This window comes from Lutra lutra, chromosome 13, assembly GCF_902655055.1.
Source record: "Lutra lutra chromosome 13, mLutLut1.2, whole genome shotgun sequence".
NCBI classification, from domain to species: domain Eukaryota; kingdom Metazoa; phylum Chordata; class Mammalia; order Carnivora; family Mustelidae; genus Lutra; species Lutra lutra.
Window position 1 is genome coordinate 14331877 of NC_062290.1, and position 19402 is coordinate 14351278.

Consider the following 19402-nt stretch of genomic DNA (forward strand, 5'->3'; position numbering starts at 1 on the left):
CGAGCAGAAACAAAACAGAGGTTGTCGCCTCTGTTCGCAGTGACGTTGTGTTGTCATCTTTACTTTCTCAGACTCAGGCTTCATCTGACTTAAATAAAAATATGATACTATTTTATAAACAAGTGACGAGACTATGGTTTTATTTTATTTATTTTATTTTTTAAAGATTTTATTTATTTATTTGACAGAGATCACAGGTAGGCAGAGAGGCAGGCAGAGAGAGAGAGGAGGGGAAGCAGACTCTCTGCTCAGCAGAGACCTGGTTGTGGGGCTTGATCCCAGGACCCTGGGATCATGACCTGAGCCGAAGGCAAAGGCTTTAACACACTGAGCCACCCAGGTGCCCCGAGACTATGGTTTTAAAGAAATAGGCGACTCTCATTTTTACCTGGGCAAGTTGCAGAGCTTTGTCTCTGGCTGAGACCTATGATGAACAGACAGTAGATGACAAGTGGAAAAATCTGCCAGTTAATACATTTCCACATATTATTGGACAATTACAATTTTTTTAATACCCTTTGATGCCTTTGCAAAAATAGAGGAAAACTAAAAAGACACTATCTTGAATATGGGGTGAGGAATATGCAGAATGTTCTTTGTATTGGGAAGAACTGCAAAATACCCCTCTTTCCACATCGTCAAGGTAAATCATATATATTGGGAAATTTAGGCTGTCTCCCTATGCAACCTACAGAAATCATTGAAATAGGAAATACCAGCCTTGCAACATTTTCTGAAAGGCTCTTTGACACTGGTAACTGGTTAGAATGAAATGTTCTCTATTTTAATAAATTAATTTGGTTCTAATAACCACATTGTTTGTGCATGTGGATATAGTTTTACTAACAATGTAGTTTATCATGGAATGCAGTGACCTAGCAAACCCCAAGTCTACTCACTGCAACACGGAATTTATTTCGGTAGCAGTTATATTCAGTTGAGCTGACAGGCTCATAATTGATATGTTTTCCAAGTCTTTGAAGGCAGTGGAGCAGAGAAGTCTTTGCACAACACTGTCTAGGATGCTGTGGCCGTATATCTTTAATAAACAATGCTGTTTTTGACAAGCTTGTTGGAAAATGTTTGCATTAACAGCACAGAAAACTTTATGATGAAAATAATAACAGTAAAAACCCATTACTGATCATTGTACTATCATTTAAGGAATTGCCATATTTTTCCTTTCTTCAACAGTGCAAATTCAAGTGGAGGAAAAAGAAGATGACACAGATGAAAGTTCAAGTAAGTGGGGTGGGACCCACGTGGAATGTGTTTCCTGTGGAATTGCAGTGAATTCAGGGGACTCTTATCTTGTGGGATATGCTGCCACATGTAAACCCACGCTACCACGTGTGTGGGAAACTTTTGATGTTCTCAGAAAAGAGGTCAAGTCCAGCAAATGGAATCTCTCCATTCTAGATTCCATTCAGTAGGCACGCATACAATCTACCCAATGTCTCAGTTACTCATGATCAAGTGGATGGTAGTCCACTTGATATTTCTCTAATAGTTTCCCTGTTAAGGTCTTTGTTCTAAAAGCTCTTCTCTAGGGCTCAATCTATTACAATAGAACAGATTGGCCATTTTGACTGAATTGATCAGGTGGTTCAATTAAAAGGAAAAAGCACATTCTTTTGTGCTGACTTCATGAGTATTTTGTTGGAATTGCTCTGTTGTCTTTACTTTGTGTAGGTTTAGCTCAAGAGTTTGGAGTATGATCCCTCACATACAGACCACTCATGGGAAAGATCATTATATGAGCAAAAGTTCTGAATTAACTAGAACTGAAAGGAAGAGCAGTATCCATTAGAGGATACATCAACACCATCCAATGTAATACCCTGGGCCCAATATGGCAGCCGGGGAACGTTCATGATACCAGGTGTTTCCAGTCATTCAGGACATTATACATACAAAGAGCTCAGAGTCACACAGACTCTGCTTGTCATGGCTTGAGTACTAGAGGGGAGGAAAATAATTTTCCTCTAGTCCTTCTGAGTTGTTAGCTGAGACCACTGTAATATAAGACCAGAGAAATAACAAATGGAAATAACAAATATAACCAGAGAATAGAATAATAGAATAGAATAATAGAAATAACAAATATAACCAGAGAAAAAACAAATGGAAGTTTATTAATATGTATACCTCAGGTATATGTGAGAGATACACAGGAAAAATAAGTTAACTCTCTTAGGTGGCTTAGAACTTAGTCTTAAATGCCATCTTAACAAGAAACAAAGAGGGGGGGTGTGTAGGCCTTTTTAGGAGAGAATAAATAATTTTTAGGAATGGTGAGTGGGCCCTTCAGAGACTACATGGGAGACACAATTGTGACAAAGTTTGTCTGGGTGTGGTCTTGCCTTCTAGTGTCTTCCCTTGTGATGAGTCAATCTTCCCTAAGGGTGAAATTCTTGGTGAGGGAGTTTATGACAGTTGAGTTCCTCTCGGAGGATCTGTGTTTGGGGCAGAGGAAGGGAGTTCAGGAAAAACCTCTCAAGTCATTTGCTGTTTATCAAGTGCCTACCGTGGGATATTATCAGCATACAAAAGTGGCACAATATGGGGTGGTATGTCCTGAGCTCGTGCTGTCATATTTTGAGGTGGCATATTTTGCTACTCTTCCATATTGAACAGAGACCATTCCAGAGGGTAAAACTGCATGCAGATCTGTATTTAGTCAGCAACTGTAAAATATTGATTATTTGTTTTAGAATTTGGGTATTTGGAAACTAGTGAAGTCACTAATAATAGCCTTTTTGTTTCCAAGTGGTAAAAGAGAAATCTGAGACAACACTTCTCATCCATGGCAAAACTACAAGTTTAATAGTTTAGTCTTGATACAAAATAGCCTAAAATGCAGAGTCCTAAGTGGCTGCTTGAGTGCTTGCGAATATTTGTGGGAAAATTGTTCCTCATTCCTTATCAAGGGCTTGTCCTTTCTCTAAATGGTGACGCATGTGACTAATAAAGACTGGGCAAATTTTCAGAATATCAGACGGGGTTCACATAACATGCAACAATCCCGCATATTTAACAAATGGAACATCATTCTTGGTTTTGATGACAGTGTATAGTTCTCAAAGCCTAGTTTGAAAGTTAACCTTCTGCTTTTCTCTGCTAGCCGAACTTTAGTACTACAGATAACATTTGGATGTCAGATTTGAAGTATCAATAAAAGTATTTCAGTAAGTAATGTTAAAATATAATTAGGGGTGCCTGGATGGCTCAGTCAGGTAAGCATCTGACTCTGATTTTTGACTCAGGTCATGATCACAAGGTCATGAGAGGGAGCCCAAGTGGGGTCTGTGCTGGCTGTGGAGCCTGTTTCAGATTTTCTCTCTCCCTTTGCTCAGGCCCTCCCTCAGATAAAAGTGAAAAACAAAAAATTTAAAAAGATTAAAAAATAAATAAAAATCACGACACACGTAAGAATGAACATATTTAATGAACAACCAAGGACTCTAGTGAGGTATTCTAATCCATTAAAAGGAAAATCCAAAGAAACAGATATTTATAGATCAGGGATATTGAAATGGTTGTACAGATGTAAGCATGTCTGTTCTCTGGGATTTTTTTTTCTTTTCTTTTTAAAAAATATTTATTTATTTGACAGAGAGATATCACAAGTAGGCAGAGAGGCAGGCAGAGAGAGAGGAGGGAGCAAGCCCCCTGCTGAGCAGAGAGCCTGATGTGGGGCTTGATCCCAGGACCCTGGGATCATGACTGAGCTGAAGGCAGAGGCTTAACCCACTGAGCCACCCAGGCACCCCTGGGATTTTTTTTTCTGGTGAGGAAAGATTGTCTCTCTACTGCACTGTGTTCATGTACATGTCTACAGACAAGAATTATTTATTTTGCATTGCTGTTTAGCAATCTATAACTTTCAAAATTAGAAACTAGCTCCCATGGAATCAGAATCAGATAGTACAAAAGGGTACACTGTACAATTCATAGTTTTCCACTAAAGTACAGTTTTTCCCTATAATAGCTTCTGTTTAGAAGGATAGTGATAACTATGAGTTGATTTTTTAATAATAGGTTATTCTAAATACCAGAAGATGCACAAAAATGAAAGCGAAGTAAGATTATATGTTATAAACTGTGAAGGAACTAGATTCTTTCTGTACTCTATCCGGAAGATTCCAGTGAAGTTACAGACAGATGAAGCATTAATTGTGAGTTGATGAATAAAATAAAATGCCATTTCTCTCAGTTTTACATTAAATTTATATGTTCTCTATTTCTAGTCAAAAAGATACTATGCTCAAGCAAGTACTTATGTAAATATATTTAGTATCAATTTCATTTAAGAAAAGGAAAAATATTTAGGAAAAAGAAGAACAATCTTGGAATCAAGAATAAAGATAATTTGAATTAGGAGAAATCTTAAGGGCTGAGTGAGTTTCTTCAAAATTATTCTAGTTTGCTGCATCTTCTTGTCTTTCCTATCCTATGTTCTAAGATAGAAGTAGTAGTAAACATACAGTAGCTAATCACTTAATCCTTATGTATTTGATCAGTAAACTCTAAACCTGGTCTTAGACGTTATGGTATGGTATTAAAACTGTATGTCATCTAGCAACCGTGTAAACGAAGATTGGATTTCTGAGGATTATTAAAATTTGGGGATCCACCTTCACATATTTGAGTAGATGAACCACAAAAGAAACAAGATTCTAGATAAGAGTATTTAAATGGCAGGCTATGAAATACCATATTGGTCTGGTGTATCTTCTCATGATGGGGGGACTTGCTGGATTGTGATCTCATGTGTGACAGTGGTCATTAAGACACTAAGTGTACATTTGGCAGCGGGAGAGAGAACTTTGTGATATCGCTCATCTAAGCACTTATTGCTGTGTTTAGGTGAGGAGGAAGAGGAGGAGGAAGATAAACTACCTCGAAGGGAGAGCTTGAGACCAAAGAGGAAACGGACCAGAGATGTTATCAATGAGGATGACCCAGAACCTGAACCAGAGGATGAAGAAACAAGGAAGGCCAGAGAGAAGGAGAGAAGGAGGAGGCTGAAGAGAGGAGCGTAAGTAAGCTCTGATCTGTAACTGAAACTTGATTCATTCAAAAATGCCTACCTCTGAGAGAAGACCACTCCCTTTAGGTACTCTGCGGTCTTAAAACTGGTAATTAAAAACAACATTTAAGAAGACGACACATTTAATCTAAGGCTGCCATTTTACTCCACTTAGTTAAATGTATTTTAAAATTTAAATAGAATTTAAAAAATGAATATACGTATTAAGGATGGGCTAAAACATTTCCTTATGAGAGGTCAAAACTGTCATAGGTTATTAATATATTAGTTCATTGAAATATTTTGAAGTTATTCCATTAATGATATGCATTGTTATCAAAGATGAGTGGAAAATTCCTAAAAAATGATCCCAAATCACTTTACCTTATAGAGCAATGTTTGGCAAAATATGGCTAATTCCATCCCAACAACAAAGAGTGGGTTCTTACAGTTTTAAAGTGTTGTGGATTTTAAAAAAATAAAAAATAAAAACAAAAACCAACCAAGAACAAAATCCAAAGACAAATAAGGGATAGAGCTGCATGTGGCTCTCAAAGCCTAATAATATTAATTATCCATTCTTTTACGGGAAAGAAAAAGTGTGCTGGCCCATGTTAACGGAGTATTGGTGTTGTCCTTCCCTTTTTGTCACAACCGTACATACATCATTTCCACCAGGCAAACACTTCACTGAGTGCTGACTTTGTATAAAATAATACATTAAATAATTTTCAAGTCTTGGCTTTCTGGAAATTTGCAGATGGCAGGCCAGTAAGAAAAGTGTGCATGCGACACATATCGAATAATAGAAAACCTAGACCCCTGGGAAAGGCTTTATGAGAACAGCTACTCTGTCATTCCCTGGGTAGTAGGGCCATGGGAGCCACCACGGGGTGAGGGGATCTCCTCCAAAACACTGTGAACGAGGACTTCGGATGGAGAGGAACTTTCTAAGATGTCCTCCCCAAGTGACACATGAGTGTCTACAACTAGCTTTTCCTTTTCATAAATCATTGTAATTAAATACAATGGTATGACAATTTTGGCAGATAGAGAAGCTTAGCATTGATAGATTATGGTTCCTTCTAAAGTATAGGAATTACCCCGCCTACTTCTTCCTCATGTTTTTGTTGATTGCGATTTTTAAATCTCCCTCTGCTTCTTCCTTTCTCTCCTCCTCCCAAGCTCTTTTCTTCCATCTTTGAATACCAAGGCACCACCTTCTTTAAATTTTGACTCTGGTATTCTTTTTTCTGTTTTCTTTTTAAGTCTTCTTATGCTATTTTCTTTAAAAAAAAAAAAAAGAAATCATCTCACACTTTTTAGACTCATTGATGTCACTATTATGATGTAGTAATATTTCCTATTAGCAAAACCTGTGCTCTTTCATCAATAGAAGTGTGCATGATGTGTTCCAGAATTTGCTTTTATTCTCCACTTGTGTCTCCGAGAGGTCCTTTTAAAAAGTTGAGTTGGGTGAAAATTTCTGTGCTCTCTTGGTGTGCTTAAGGATCTCATGAGAACTGCTCAACGCCCCCTAGAAATAGGATCATAGAATCAACTGAGTCTCCCCTAGTGCCTGAGGGAACATTGTCTCAGTGACAGTGTCTGCCCTTAGCAGGTACCTCTCTCATCCTCTTTCTGAGAATCCCACAAGCACCCTTGTCACCTGTCCTCTTCACTTCTCCACACAGCCAAATTTGGCTAAAGTGAACTTTGTCTCCAAAGGTTTTTCAGATTCTATAAATAGTGTTATAATTTGGGCAACTAAACTAAATAGTATCATAAATTATTTGTGATGACTGATAACTCATTTTCTGTGTTCATTTTGAAAATAAGTTTTTTTGTTTTTTGTTTTTTTTAAGAAAATGTATCAGCAAATATATTTTGAAAAAAGATCTGTAGGCAAATCAGGGCACATTTATTTAGATTAATTGATTTATGGTCTTTTTAAACTTAAACATTCAAGTGAAACACCTCAGGGAATTTCCCCCGTACTGACAAAACATTTGAAGCCAACTAAAACCAAGGTTGTAATGCTGACTATCTTTGGAGACAGTTAAAAAACTCTGCCTCGTTATACATTTTGGAGGATTTCTAATAATATGACAGGCTTTTCCTGACCGAGTTTTAAGTGACTAAGAAATATGCTCATAGCAGTGAGCAATTCCACACATTATGCCTTTTTTCCCCCCTAACAACTGTTGTTTAAATAAATCAAACTTAACATAGAAAGCCATTCTTGCACAGATTAGCCCTACATTTTTGAAGATGAAGCATATCTATATGATATTCTTTTAACATGATTAGCACTTTTTCTTTGAGTGATTCCTAGAAAAGCAGTTCCCTTATATACTGGTGAAAATAATATTTTAATTACCCGCCTATCTGAAGATAACTCAGGAAAACAACTATATCTGGGAGCACAACATTATCTGTCCGGAGCAATTAACAACAAAGACTTTAAAAATATACCCATCTGGGGTTATTTAGTGTAAGGATTTATTCTTATCTTTCCATGTCATACTAATCTTGGAGGACAGTATTCTATTTTAGTGGACTTTGAGCCCTAGATTTATGATGATAACCCTGTCATCCAGAAAGACTCTGTATATAAACATTTATGTAATTAGTATTTACCCAGCTCCACTGCTGTGGAAGCTAATTTCTTTGGAAGACATGGGTATGAATATGCAATTGACTATATTCTCTAGGAGTTCATAATAGAGCAAGGGAGGGGGCCACTTAGACACAAATTATTGTGAAGTAAGACAGTATAAATGTGCCAGAGAAGAAGGATGAAGTTGTTCAGGGTCTTAGAGGAGACAAAACTCTTTGTTGTACGGGGTGATAGATATATGGATAATCAGAAAAGGGGGTTATCGAAGAGATTTTGCATGTTTCAAGGAATCATAGAAGGGGTTAAACACATAAAGTACTGGATTTGAGATAGCAAGAAAACATATAATTAGTGTTAGGAAGATTTCCATTAGATGGCTTCTGGAAATTGGCATGTAAAGAAAAAAGCTGTAATTTATATGGTAAACCCACATACCTAATAGATCATTTTAAAAAATCTTTTGATGACTCTGGATTAAATGAGATACTGTTTTAGATATGATTCTTAATGGAAATTCATAAATATAAAGCTTTAAGATACTTACATGTAGACACAGTTGACCCTTAACATGCTTTTGAACTGCATGGATCCACATACGCATGGATTGTTTTCTCCTTTTTAAAAAAAATTCTAATTGCACTATTGTTAATATACAGTGTTATATTAGTTTCAGGTGTACACCATAGCGATTGGCCAACTCTGTGCATGACTCAGTGCTCATCATGATGAGTGTGGTCTTTCCCCTGTCTCCCTACCTACCCGCCCTCTGGTGACCACCACTTTGTTCTCTAGAGTTAAGGATCTGTTTTTGGTCTCTTTTTTTCTTATGGTTTCATTTGCTATGGTTCTTAAATCCATAAGATTTAATAAATTCAGGAATGAAGTCATATGGTGTTTTTCTTTCTCTGACTTATTTTACTTAGCATTACACTCTAGACCCATCCATGTTGCTGCAAATGGCAAGATTTCATTCTTTTTTTTTTTTTTTCATATTGTTCAGTAACATTCCAGTGTACTACATCTTCTTTACCCATTCATCTATCTATGGATACTTGGGCTGCTTTCATAATTCGGCCATTGTAAATGATGCTGCAATGAACACTGGAGTGCTATATCTTTTCAAATTAGTGTTTTCATATTCTTTGAGTAAATACCCAGGGGTGAGTAACTGGATCATATGGTAGTTCTGTTTTAAATTTTTTGAGGAAACTCCGTACTGTTTTCCACAGTGGCTGCACCAGTTTGCATTCCTACCAACAGTGTACAAGAAGAGTTCATTTTTCTCCACATCGTCACCAACACTTGTTACTCGTGTTGTTGATTTTAGCCATTCTGACAGGTGTGAGGTGATATCTCACTGTGGTTTTGATTTACATTTCCCTGATGACTGGTGATGTTGAACATCTTTTCATGTGTGTGTTGGCCATCTGTATGTCTTTGGAGAAATGTCTTTTCATGTCTTCTGCCCACTTTTTAAAAAAATTGGATTTTTTTTTGGTGTTGAGTTGTGTAAGTTCTTTATATATTTCGAATGCTAAGCCTTTATGAGATTATGTCATTTGCAAATATCTTCTCCCATTCCATAGGTTGTCTTTTAGTTTTGTTGATTGTTTCCTTTGCTGTGCAGAAGGTTTTTATTTTGATGTAGTCTCAATAGTTTATTTTTGCTTTTGTTTCCCTTGCCTCAGGAGACATAGCTAGAAAATGTTGCTACAGCTAATGTCAGGGAAATTACTGCCTGTGCTCTCTTTTAGGATTTTTATGGTTTTAAGCCTCACATCTAGGTCCTTAATCCATTCTGAGCTCATTTTTATGTATTGTATAAGAAAGTCATCCGGTTTCATTCTTTTTTATGAAACTGTCCAGTTTCCCCAACATCATTTGTTGAAGAGACTTGTCTTTTTCCCATTGCAGATTCTTGCCTAACATGGATTATTTTTAATAAATACAGTATAGTACTGTAAATGTATTTTCTCTTCCTTATGATTTTCTATCATTTTCTTTTCTCTAGCTTACTGTATTATAAAAATACAGTATGTAATACATGAAACCTACAAAATTAAAAATTAATCTACAAAATTAATCAACTGTGTCATCAGTAAGTAAGACTTTAGGTCAATAGTAGGCTATTAATAGTTAAGTTTTGGGAGAGTCTAAAGTTATATATGAATTTTCAACTGCATAGTGGTTAGTGTACCCAGGCCCCTTGTTTTTCTAGGGCCAACAGTATTGTGATTTTTTTTGGAAGGATAGGCAAATTAAAGACTTAAAATATCAAGCAACTGCTTAAAATATCAAGCAATCTTAAGTTTTTCTGTTTTTTTTTTCTTTTTCTAATTGAATCCATTCGTAATAGTTTCTTGACATATTTTCTTTTCCTTTTGATGGTTTCCATACAGGTTTCAATGAAACAGTTATCTGTATAATCTAGGTTTGGTTTATGTCTACATAGGAAAATTATTTGAGTCATCTTAATAAAACAGTCTTTTCTTTCAACTGAAGTGTAATTGACAGACAATGTTACGTTAGTTTCAAGTGTACGACATAGTGATTTGACAAAGCAATCATTTTTACTGAAGTATATGTCTTCCTCTTATGATCAACCAGCACACACATTATTATTCTGATGGGCAAATTAAGCAAACAACTGTGAATATAGATGTTGCAAAAATGTCCTGAGGTATTTTATGTCATAGTTGTATAGCACCATAAGATTTTATATACTAAACATAAAATAATTAAAAGGGGAACAACCTAATAGCAATCAGAGTTGTATTTTAGAGTGTTCTTCATAGTTCCCTTACCATGAATTAACTGTTCTGAACCAAATATCTGAATTGGTCAAAAACACAAACTGTAGACAGGAAGTGTTACTTTAGAAAATTAAGGTGAGTTTTTATTTCATGACATGATTAAAAGCTGGGTTGGTGGGAAAGAAAGGAAGAGGCAAAGTCATTTTGTACAGTGGGCCGTAAGATTATGGCTCTGTCTTCCTGTGCCTCAGCAGGAACTTTCCAAAGGCAGCTCTGCCATCGTCCTGCTGTGTGGAGTCGGGACAAGTAGAGTGAACAGCAAAGTATGTTTCTGACTAATGCTGAGCCAGATTACAATTTCTTTGTCAGTCAGGATGTAGTTTGGAGAAAGAAACTTCAGCAGTTAATTGAACAGAAAATATTTACTTAGAGAACTGTTGAGTTGGTATAAATAATTGTTAACTAGGTTACTGGAAAGGTGACAAGAGAGCACTTATGTATCATGGTGACAGCAAGTATGGGAAGCAGCTACACTCCAAAGGCTGGCGGAATGGTGGAAAGGGGTTGAAATTTAAACTTAGAAGCGTAGAAGACAGATGCCAGGGGCTGGAAGCACTGAGGAGGGGGTGATGCTGAAGGCGTCTGGTCTCTCTGGGGCTGGTGATGAAGCTGGCTGGTTCTGTGAGAGTGTTGGAAAAGTTGGCAAACCAGATTCTACTGCAGCTATGGGAAGGCCCCTCGGTTTGTGGGGAGAAGAGGCATTAGTAAAGAGGATCTGCCACCCTGAGAAGCCAAAGGAAAGCCTAGGTTCAGCCTAAGTCCCTTCTTAGTATCTTCTTTTGGTGGCCTACCATTGAGCCAGCCACAAACAGAAGGGTCCCCCACAGAGTCCCAGCCCCAGCATCACAATATTAACTACAGAAGGAAGAGTTTGAAGTTGAGTGACAATAACTTAATAAATAAACCAATCTATCACTAAAACAATCAATCCTGACAATAGGGCATTGCATTCCTCGATTTAAAATTACATTTAGATTTTTTTGTTTTGTTTTGTTAATTCTGAACCACATAGTATTTTTGCCATCCCAGGAATATAGAAGAGAAAAGATACATCTCATTTGCTCAGTGAGAAACTAAATTCCTTTGAAGGTCTCTTCAAAGGATTTGCTTCCACCAAATATATTTCAAGTTGAATTTTATCAACTGAAGTTTTGAATTTAATTAACAGATTAAGTTACCTTTGAGAAATAGATTTTTTATTTCCCCCTAGTTCAATTTTTCTCCTTCTCTTGAGACATGGCTAACAAATTTGTAAGGGCACTTCAAAGACATCTTCACCTCTAATGTACTATCCTTATCAAAAAGGAACGTTTTTCAATGCAATGTAGACTCGGTTGGGGAAAATGTATGAGGGAACAAAGAAGAGAGGAAAATATGTTGATAGATCTGTAACTAATCTTCCACAGATTTTTTTTTTAAGTCCTGAGACTTTGAGGCTGTGGACGTGAAACAGTTTCAGGACTTCAGAATGTAAACACTGTTGTTTAAAGTTATAATAATTCTGGAAATTCTATATCAGCATTCACACAGATACAAGCTCTAACACATCCGAATCTTAGCGCCCTCTGTTTACAGCCGAGCTGATTCCCATTGACTGAGTATCTGATAGCAGTCTTTTTAAGTTTGGAAATCAAGCAAAACTTATTTTTTTTTCCTCCTTTTAAAGGGAAGAAGAAGAAGAAATTGATGAAGAGGAATTGGAAAGATTGAAGGCAGAGTTAGATGAGAAGAGACAAGTGATTGCTACTGTCAAATGCAAACCTTGGAAAATGGAGAAGAAAATTGAAGTTCTCAAGTATGATGCCACTTTTCATACATAATTAGACACCTTTCCGGGATTGCTGATCTCCTAAATCCTCTTGAGTATTAGCTATATTTTATATCTAGTACTTTATACAATATAACATATATATAGAATACTCGTTATTATATATAACATTCATGGTCATAGACACATATACAGCATATTATATCTGCTACATGTGTGTGAACATGTCATATATATGTATGTACATGCATATATATGTAACATCATTAGAGAGGCAGAGCTAATGATTATATTTTTAAAAAAATGAACAAATCCATTGTTTAGATTCTTATAACCTCTGGTCACTCTTAGTCCTTTGTTCCTTGAACTGAGACTTTCTTCAGTTTCATATATTCATTCCTATCTCTCTGGAAGAGATAATATATTTGACTTTCACCATTTGTGTGGCTTGCACATTCATGTTTCTCTGCAGGGTCCCAGCCTCAAATGATATAATCAGGTGATGGCTCTCCTTAAAGCACAGGGAGGATATTAAGCCAACAGAACAGTACACAGGATTCCAATTAAGGATTATGCTAATAGCTATTCCATGGTGACATGTCAGTGACCCAATTTCAGTCTTCCATTGGGTGTTGATGAGCGTACAAACACACTCAGAGGCACATGGATTTGCCAGCTTCCTGTATGAAAAGACAAATGATTCTCTCTCTCTGAGGGATGGGAGCAGAATCACTTCTGATCACTTCTGAGGATCACACTCTTATTTTCTTGCCAAGGTTGTTGGGGAGGTGAGGCATGACTACGAGGGAACGCGTCTGTGTTAATAAGCACGTTTATATCTTCCCATTGTGCTACCGATGGCGTTTTTTTCAGAACCATTTTTGTAAGTGGTGGTGAATTTCCAAAGCTGTCTCTCCACTGGCCTATTGAACCAATAATGTTAAATATTATAGTGTAGTATTATTGTCTTTGGTGATGAAAACAGAACTGAAGGAGCTATGAGGATAGTTCACTTCTAATCTTAGTTTTGCAAAAGAGTATATGTTATTTAAGGACATTGTTAAGCTTCTGGGCCTCAGTTACCTCATATCTAAAATAAAACAAGATATTCTAGATCTGTCCTGTGAAATGGGAACCTAGCCATCATTTTTAATAGCACCATTTTGTTTTGTGGAGTGTGGTTTTCCAAGTTCCAAACAATGCTCTTCCCAGCAAACTTCTAGAACACCATGGTTGTAGGCTGGGAACTCCATGTGCAATGGACACACAGCCATGAATGAAAGCAAAGCCAAGCAGGGTGCCTGGTTCCGTGGAGCTAGTCACGTGTGTGCATATGCATGTATGTGGGTATGTGTGTGTGTGTCTGTTAAAATAGTTTTCATTCAATGAAGTGGTAGTGATGCTAAATGCTAGGGTTAAAAGTGCCCTTACTTGGCAAAATACGAGTTTGACAACTACCTTATGTTGCTTCTGAAATATATTTTGAAATATTACTGGCCATAAAATCCCCCCGAACTGGAAACCACAGGTAACTGTATGTGGAACGCTGTCAAATTGGAAAGCGGCGATACTGTGAACTTTCAGCGTGGTGTGAAATTGAGTAAGAATGCCAAAGAGTGGATCTTCCCTTTCCACCTGCAGAAGGCACAGAAGTACCCCCACTCTCCCTTCTCTCTATTTTCCCACATAGGACAGTGGAGCAGGAAGGGGCTTCTGAGTTCCGTTTGAATCTCAGACCTTCCACTTAATAGCTGTGCAAATTTGAATGAGTTGTGTCGCTCTCTGCCATTCAGGTTCCTTATGAAATTATGCTAATTCACAGGGTTATTGGCATCATAAAGTGAGATAATTTACATAAAACACTTAGCACTGCGCCAGAGCATAGCACATTGCCGGGGAGCACAAGTTGTAATTATTATTTCCTCTCAGGACAGAGTCAATGATGCCTGGTCCCCTGCAGTGTGACCAGTGTCACACTCTCTCCATCTCTCCTGATGGAGAGAGTGTGAGACAGGCTGGGCTGGGTGGAAGTTGACCTAGCCAGGGACAACCTCGGGAGCCCTGGGGGATGATGACACATTGGTAGCAGTCTAGATGGGCAAACAATTTTGACTTGCCACCAAAGAACAGAGCATCTTGACAATTTGGCAGAATCTGGGGCCAAACTACTTTCACATCTTCCAAATGTACCCAGGGTAATCCCGTGGCAGATTCCAGGACCTGAGCCTTGAGCTGAGTTCCAGAAATGAACCCATTTTTGGAAGAGGGGAGAAAGAGGTATTGGGAAGGCAGCAAGGGAATACCAGGCCCTGTTGTTAGGGCAGAGATTGAAAATGGGGAGTCTGTAGCTCTCAGTCCAGGTCTTAGGACTGAATGTTGGGTTTTTATTCAGACCACATGCTTTTTGTTTCCTTTTATTTTATAATTTTTTCACTTTTCATTCATATATAATACAAAATTTACCATTTTAACCATTTGGGGCTATCTATCTATATATTTTTTATAACATTTTTTCTTTCTTGTCAAACATTGGAAAGTAGGAGATTTCACATTAAAAAAAATCCAGCAGTGCTTGGGTGGCTCAGTTGGTTTAGCATCTGACTATTGATCTCAGCTTAAGTCTTGATCTCAGGGTCATGAGTTCAAGCCCTGCATTAGGCTCCATGCTGGGTGTGGAGCCTATATTAAAAAAAAAAAAAGGCCAGACATCCAGCTTCTGCTGGACAAGTGGGGTATTTTTATGGGAAGTAGTGGCTGGGACTTGGCAATTGTTGCCCTTACAAAAAGGGCATTCACTTTTCAGTGTGCACAGTTCTCAAACAATTCGTGTCACCTGCTCATGCTACTTGGTTAAACCTTGTATGCTTTCCAGTCTGCTGCCTCCTACCCGTGCAGCTAGGGAGTCAGTTAGGCATGTTACCAAGACAGTGATTCTGAACGTCAGATTCAAAGCCAGCTTGCAGAATAGAAGCACAGATGCAGGCCCAGAGAAGACTCAGCTATGCCTGCTCACCTGTCAGTCACGCTCACTGTCTTGGAACGATTCTCCATGGCCAGAAGTGGGTCCTGCTTTGTGGCTTTGCAGTTCTCTGCGCAGCTGGTGGTCACGGTCAGCCTGACTCCCTTGATTTCAGCCTCTGTGATGAAACTGTTGTCTCTGTAGGGCCCTGCTGCCTCCCTCTGTGGGTTTCTGAATGTTGAATTGAGCCTCTCCCTTATGGATTTCAATCTTGTGATTAGAGCGAGGGATGGATGCTTTACATCCATTTACATTTATGTAAATATAAAGGTTTCTCCACCCCAGCCTGGAGGCCAGGTAGTTTTTCTCTCCTACCCTTTATCTCTTTTGGGGACATCTAACTCCTCCAGAACGTTTCTGAGGGTAATGTTATTTCCAGAATTTACCTCCAGTCATCAGTCCTCGCTAAGGAAATGGAATGCAAGGCGAGGGGATCAGTATAACTAGAGCAGATACTTTGATCACAGGCTTGGATCTGTGTTGAGGTTCCAAGGCTTTCCATCTGGCTCTGGACTCTGAAAAACTGGTGAAACTTCTAACAGATTTAACAGAGGGTCAGGCTTTCAAGATGTCTTTTAGAGGAAAGCATCGGGCATAGTAGCAGAGGATGCTGTGGGGTGGGGGTGGTGGTGGGGCTCGGAGGTAGTTCCCACATTCTGAAAGAGGGTCCACCCCTGGCAACATGAGCATCTTCAGAGCTGAGGGCAAAATGACAGTTAAATAAGCAGTTAGTACATGGCAAGAAGCCCTAAAAATGGATTGTTAATCCCGAAGAACTCTCCAACATGGCTCAGGAAGTAGAGCTCAGCATTTTCAAGGCAGCGGCATTTGCTTTTTTGGCCTGAAGAGAAGCCACATCTTTTTCACTGTCGCTGTGGAACTGTGTTTTTTAGTCTGTTTTCCTGCGTGTTAGCGCAGTTTTGTACATTCATGTGGTTTAAACCTGTTGAGTGATAATCTCAGGGAGGGGGAGGGAGGGGCAGGTGTATCTGGCCCCGACTACAATATGCATACTTTTGTTTTCTGCTTTAAAAGTCCTTGATAGGGTACCTGGATGGCTCAGTTGGTTAAGTGACTGCCTTTGGCCTGGGTCATGATCCCAGGGTCCTGGGATTGAGTCCTGCATCAGACTCCCAGCTTCATGTGGAGTCTGCTTTTCCTCTGATCTTCTCCCGTCTCATGCTCTTTTACTCTCTCTCAAATAAATAAATAAAATCTTTAAAAAAAAAAAAAAGTCCTTAATAGACAGTCAGGATTGAGGGCCACCATCTTTTGATTCTGAGAAACAGAAAACCTCATTAAACAGAATGTCCTACTCCATAAACTGTTTATCGAATGGGTGAGAATATGTTGAGGGGATGGGACAGGGGAAGGGAAATAGTGGTCTATTTTCCAACTTTTTGAAAGTCAGTTTCTCTTTTTTAGTAGGAACTAACCACAAAAATATCCGACAGCGAGGATTTTTAGGCATAATCTGTTTTTAAGCTGTTGATGGGTTTCACTCAGAAGTTGGTTGACTAGATCTTTCCTCCCTGTAGTCTGTCGCTGAGCTAACCTGGTAGCAACCACCACAGGTGATAGAAAACACCTGGATGGAAAATACCAGGTCTGCTTATTACTCCTCCTGAAACTCAAACCTAACTATAGCAGAACATTCTACATGGTAGATTTAAAGCCTTCCTGAGTAAACCTGAACAAGCAACCATTTTACTTTGTTCCAGTAGGGTGGGTGAGGGATTGAAAATTAAGAGACATGGACTCCACACTAAGCTCTACCTCGAACCTCTCCTCTCTGAGCATCATGTATTTATTTATACAGGGAAGGGATTGAATTGTGGCGGGTAGTTTTCAAACTGCTCTCCTCAGAGTTCCAGTCGTTCGGTGGAATCCCTTCAGGGAAAGGGAGGCAGAGTTTAAGAGTGGTGCTTGCCACACCACGAGCTTTGAGCAGAGATGTCACAGTTTCCTTCTTCTACACAATGTACTTGTGTATAAAGCATCTGATTGAAGAAAAAAAAAATGCTTCTGTGCCTATTATATAAGAAATAATTAAAAACCCTCACCTGGATATTTAAAGAAGCTGATTTTGGGGAGGGAGCAGTTCTCACATTTCATGAGTCTGAAAAGTAGGGAATGGGAGTACTCCAGTATACTTTCGCATGGAAATGGCTCTTGGGTAGAAGCCATCTTAAATTTATTTATTTTCATGTTACTTAGCTATTATACTAACTGCTTTAATTTCTTTTCTTTGTGGCACCTTGACCCAATGTTTCTGGGAGTTGTCCATTGGCTGTCTTGGCCTGGTGATTTTTTAATGGAACATTCAGTAAAGCCAAGAAAGTAATTCTTAGGATTTCACTTACATTTAAACATGTGCTTTTAATGGTCAGCTAGTCATTAAGGTAATAGTCTTCCTTATTCAATCTTCCTTCGCCCTCTAGCATTCTTTTTTTGTTTGTTTTGTTTTTGATTTTATTGTTTTTTTTTTTTTTTTTTTTTTTTTTTTTTTTTTCCAGTCAGGGGAACGAATGTATTTCTAGGACAGTAAGAATAGACCAGAGTTGATTTCCTTTGCCAGAGCCATCTGCGAAAACTAGCCCCCTGGCTCCCATCCATTCCTCTCAAGTTTCCTTGGAGCTTGAGATTTTTATAGGTAAGAATCATGATTTCTCCTTTGTTTCACAAAGGCCTTTCCTTCATCTGTCGTTATGAAGGAATGAGACCTTCCACACAAGAAGACCTTTAATCATGTGTACACACCTTCTAACTAGACACCCTTCAACCATTTGGGATTCTTTTGAACCAAGAACTCAACCAAAGCAGTGGCTTTCAGTTCTTACACTTTATAGGTACCTTATATATACTGATTTTCTCATCCTAAGAATGGAGACTATTGGAAATCAGTATATCTGAATTTTGTTGATCAAAATGTAACATTGATACCCAATTTTTCTTTTTTATTTAAGTTTAATTTAGCTTACTATTTATTTATTTGAGAGAGCATGTGTGTGTGAGTGGGGGTGGGGAGGGACAGAGGAGAGGGAGAGAGAGAATCTTAGGCTCATTGTACATTCTACTGATGGTGTGCACACGTTAAGAGGACTGAGGTCCTGAGGCGCCTGGGTGGCTCAGTGGGTTAAGTGTCCGACTGCGGATCTTAGCTCAGGTCATGATTTCATGGTTGTGAGATCAAGCCCCACATCAGGCTCTGTGCTGAGTGTGGAATCTGCTTAATCTCTTTCCCTCTCTCTCTCTATCCCTCTCTGTCTGCCCTCTGAACCCCCTGAGGGTGCAGGTGCACTCTTTCCTCTTAAAAACAAAACAAGAGGACGGATATCCCAAAGGGTCCCATAGAATGAAGATGATAGATCAGTGATAGGCATTTGCTCTATCAGAATGACACAGAGCAGGTACGCTGGAGTATATTAGTACCTTGTCAATTAGCCTGTTGAAATACTACAAGTTGTAGCTGCTTTTCTTGAGCAGAACACGTGAGGAGAGCAGAAACATTGGATGACGCTGATGGGTAGTCAGTTTAATGGTGACAGTTAATCAGTCCTAAAGTGACAGGATCATAAATTGGTCTTTCCATCCACTTCTAACTACAATATTCGTATTTGTTCATCATATTTTCCATCTGTTTTCTGTCTTTCTTTGGCATGTATTGCAGGTTACTAACTTACTTCTATATTGGAACACATCTTATTAATTATGTCTATGTGTCACATGCTACAGGTTTATTTATTAGCTATACTTAACACATCCCGTGTGCCAAACCTGCTACATAATTTGCAGGATCTGGAGCAAAATGAAAATGTAGGGCCCTTTGTTAAAAAATAGTTCAGAATTTCAATTATTAAGAATTTCAAGAACCAATGACAGAGAATTAAAGTAGGCACTGGGGCCACCTGAGTATGGGGCTCTGTGTGCCTGCATAGTCACAGACACACCAAATTTACCCTGCCTTTGAGTTTCACCTGCATAATATGAGCCAAAAGCTTTCTTATTGTTTATGCTTATTACTTCTGATGAGTTCCTCCATTACCATAGCATAATGAAATGGTCTCAAATAATTCAGCAAACTCAGAGCAGAACTCAAGTCTATATTACTCCAAAGACAGTGTTCATGCCGTATAACCAGCGTGTTCTT

General features: G+C 38.4%; 1 protein-coding gene across 1 annotated transcript in view; it reads left to right on the forward strand.

Annotated features, from left to right (window-relative positions):
- The window catches only part of TMC1 (transmembrane channel like 1), a 147037-nt gene that overhangs the window by 41034 nt on the left and 86601 nt on the right, over positions 1-19402 (forward strand). The window contains exons 2-4 of the mRNA XM_047700537.1: positions 1195-1242; positions 4870-5041; positions 12132-12260. Coding sequence (XP_047556493.1) covers positions 1195-1242; positions 4870-5041; positions 12132-12260 — 349 coding nt within the window. The remainder of the gene's footprint in view (positions 1-1194; positions 1243-4869; positions 5042-12131; positions 12261-19402) is intronic.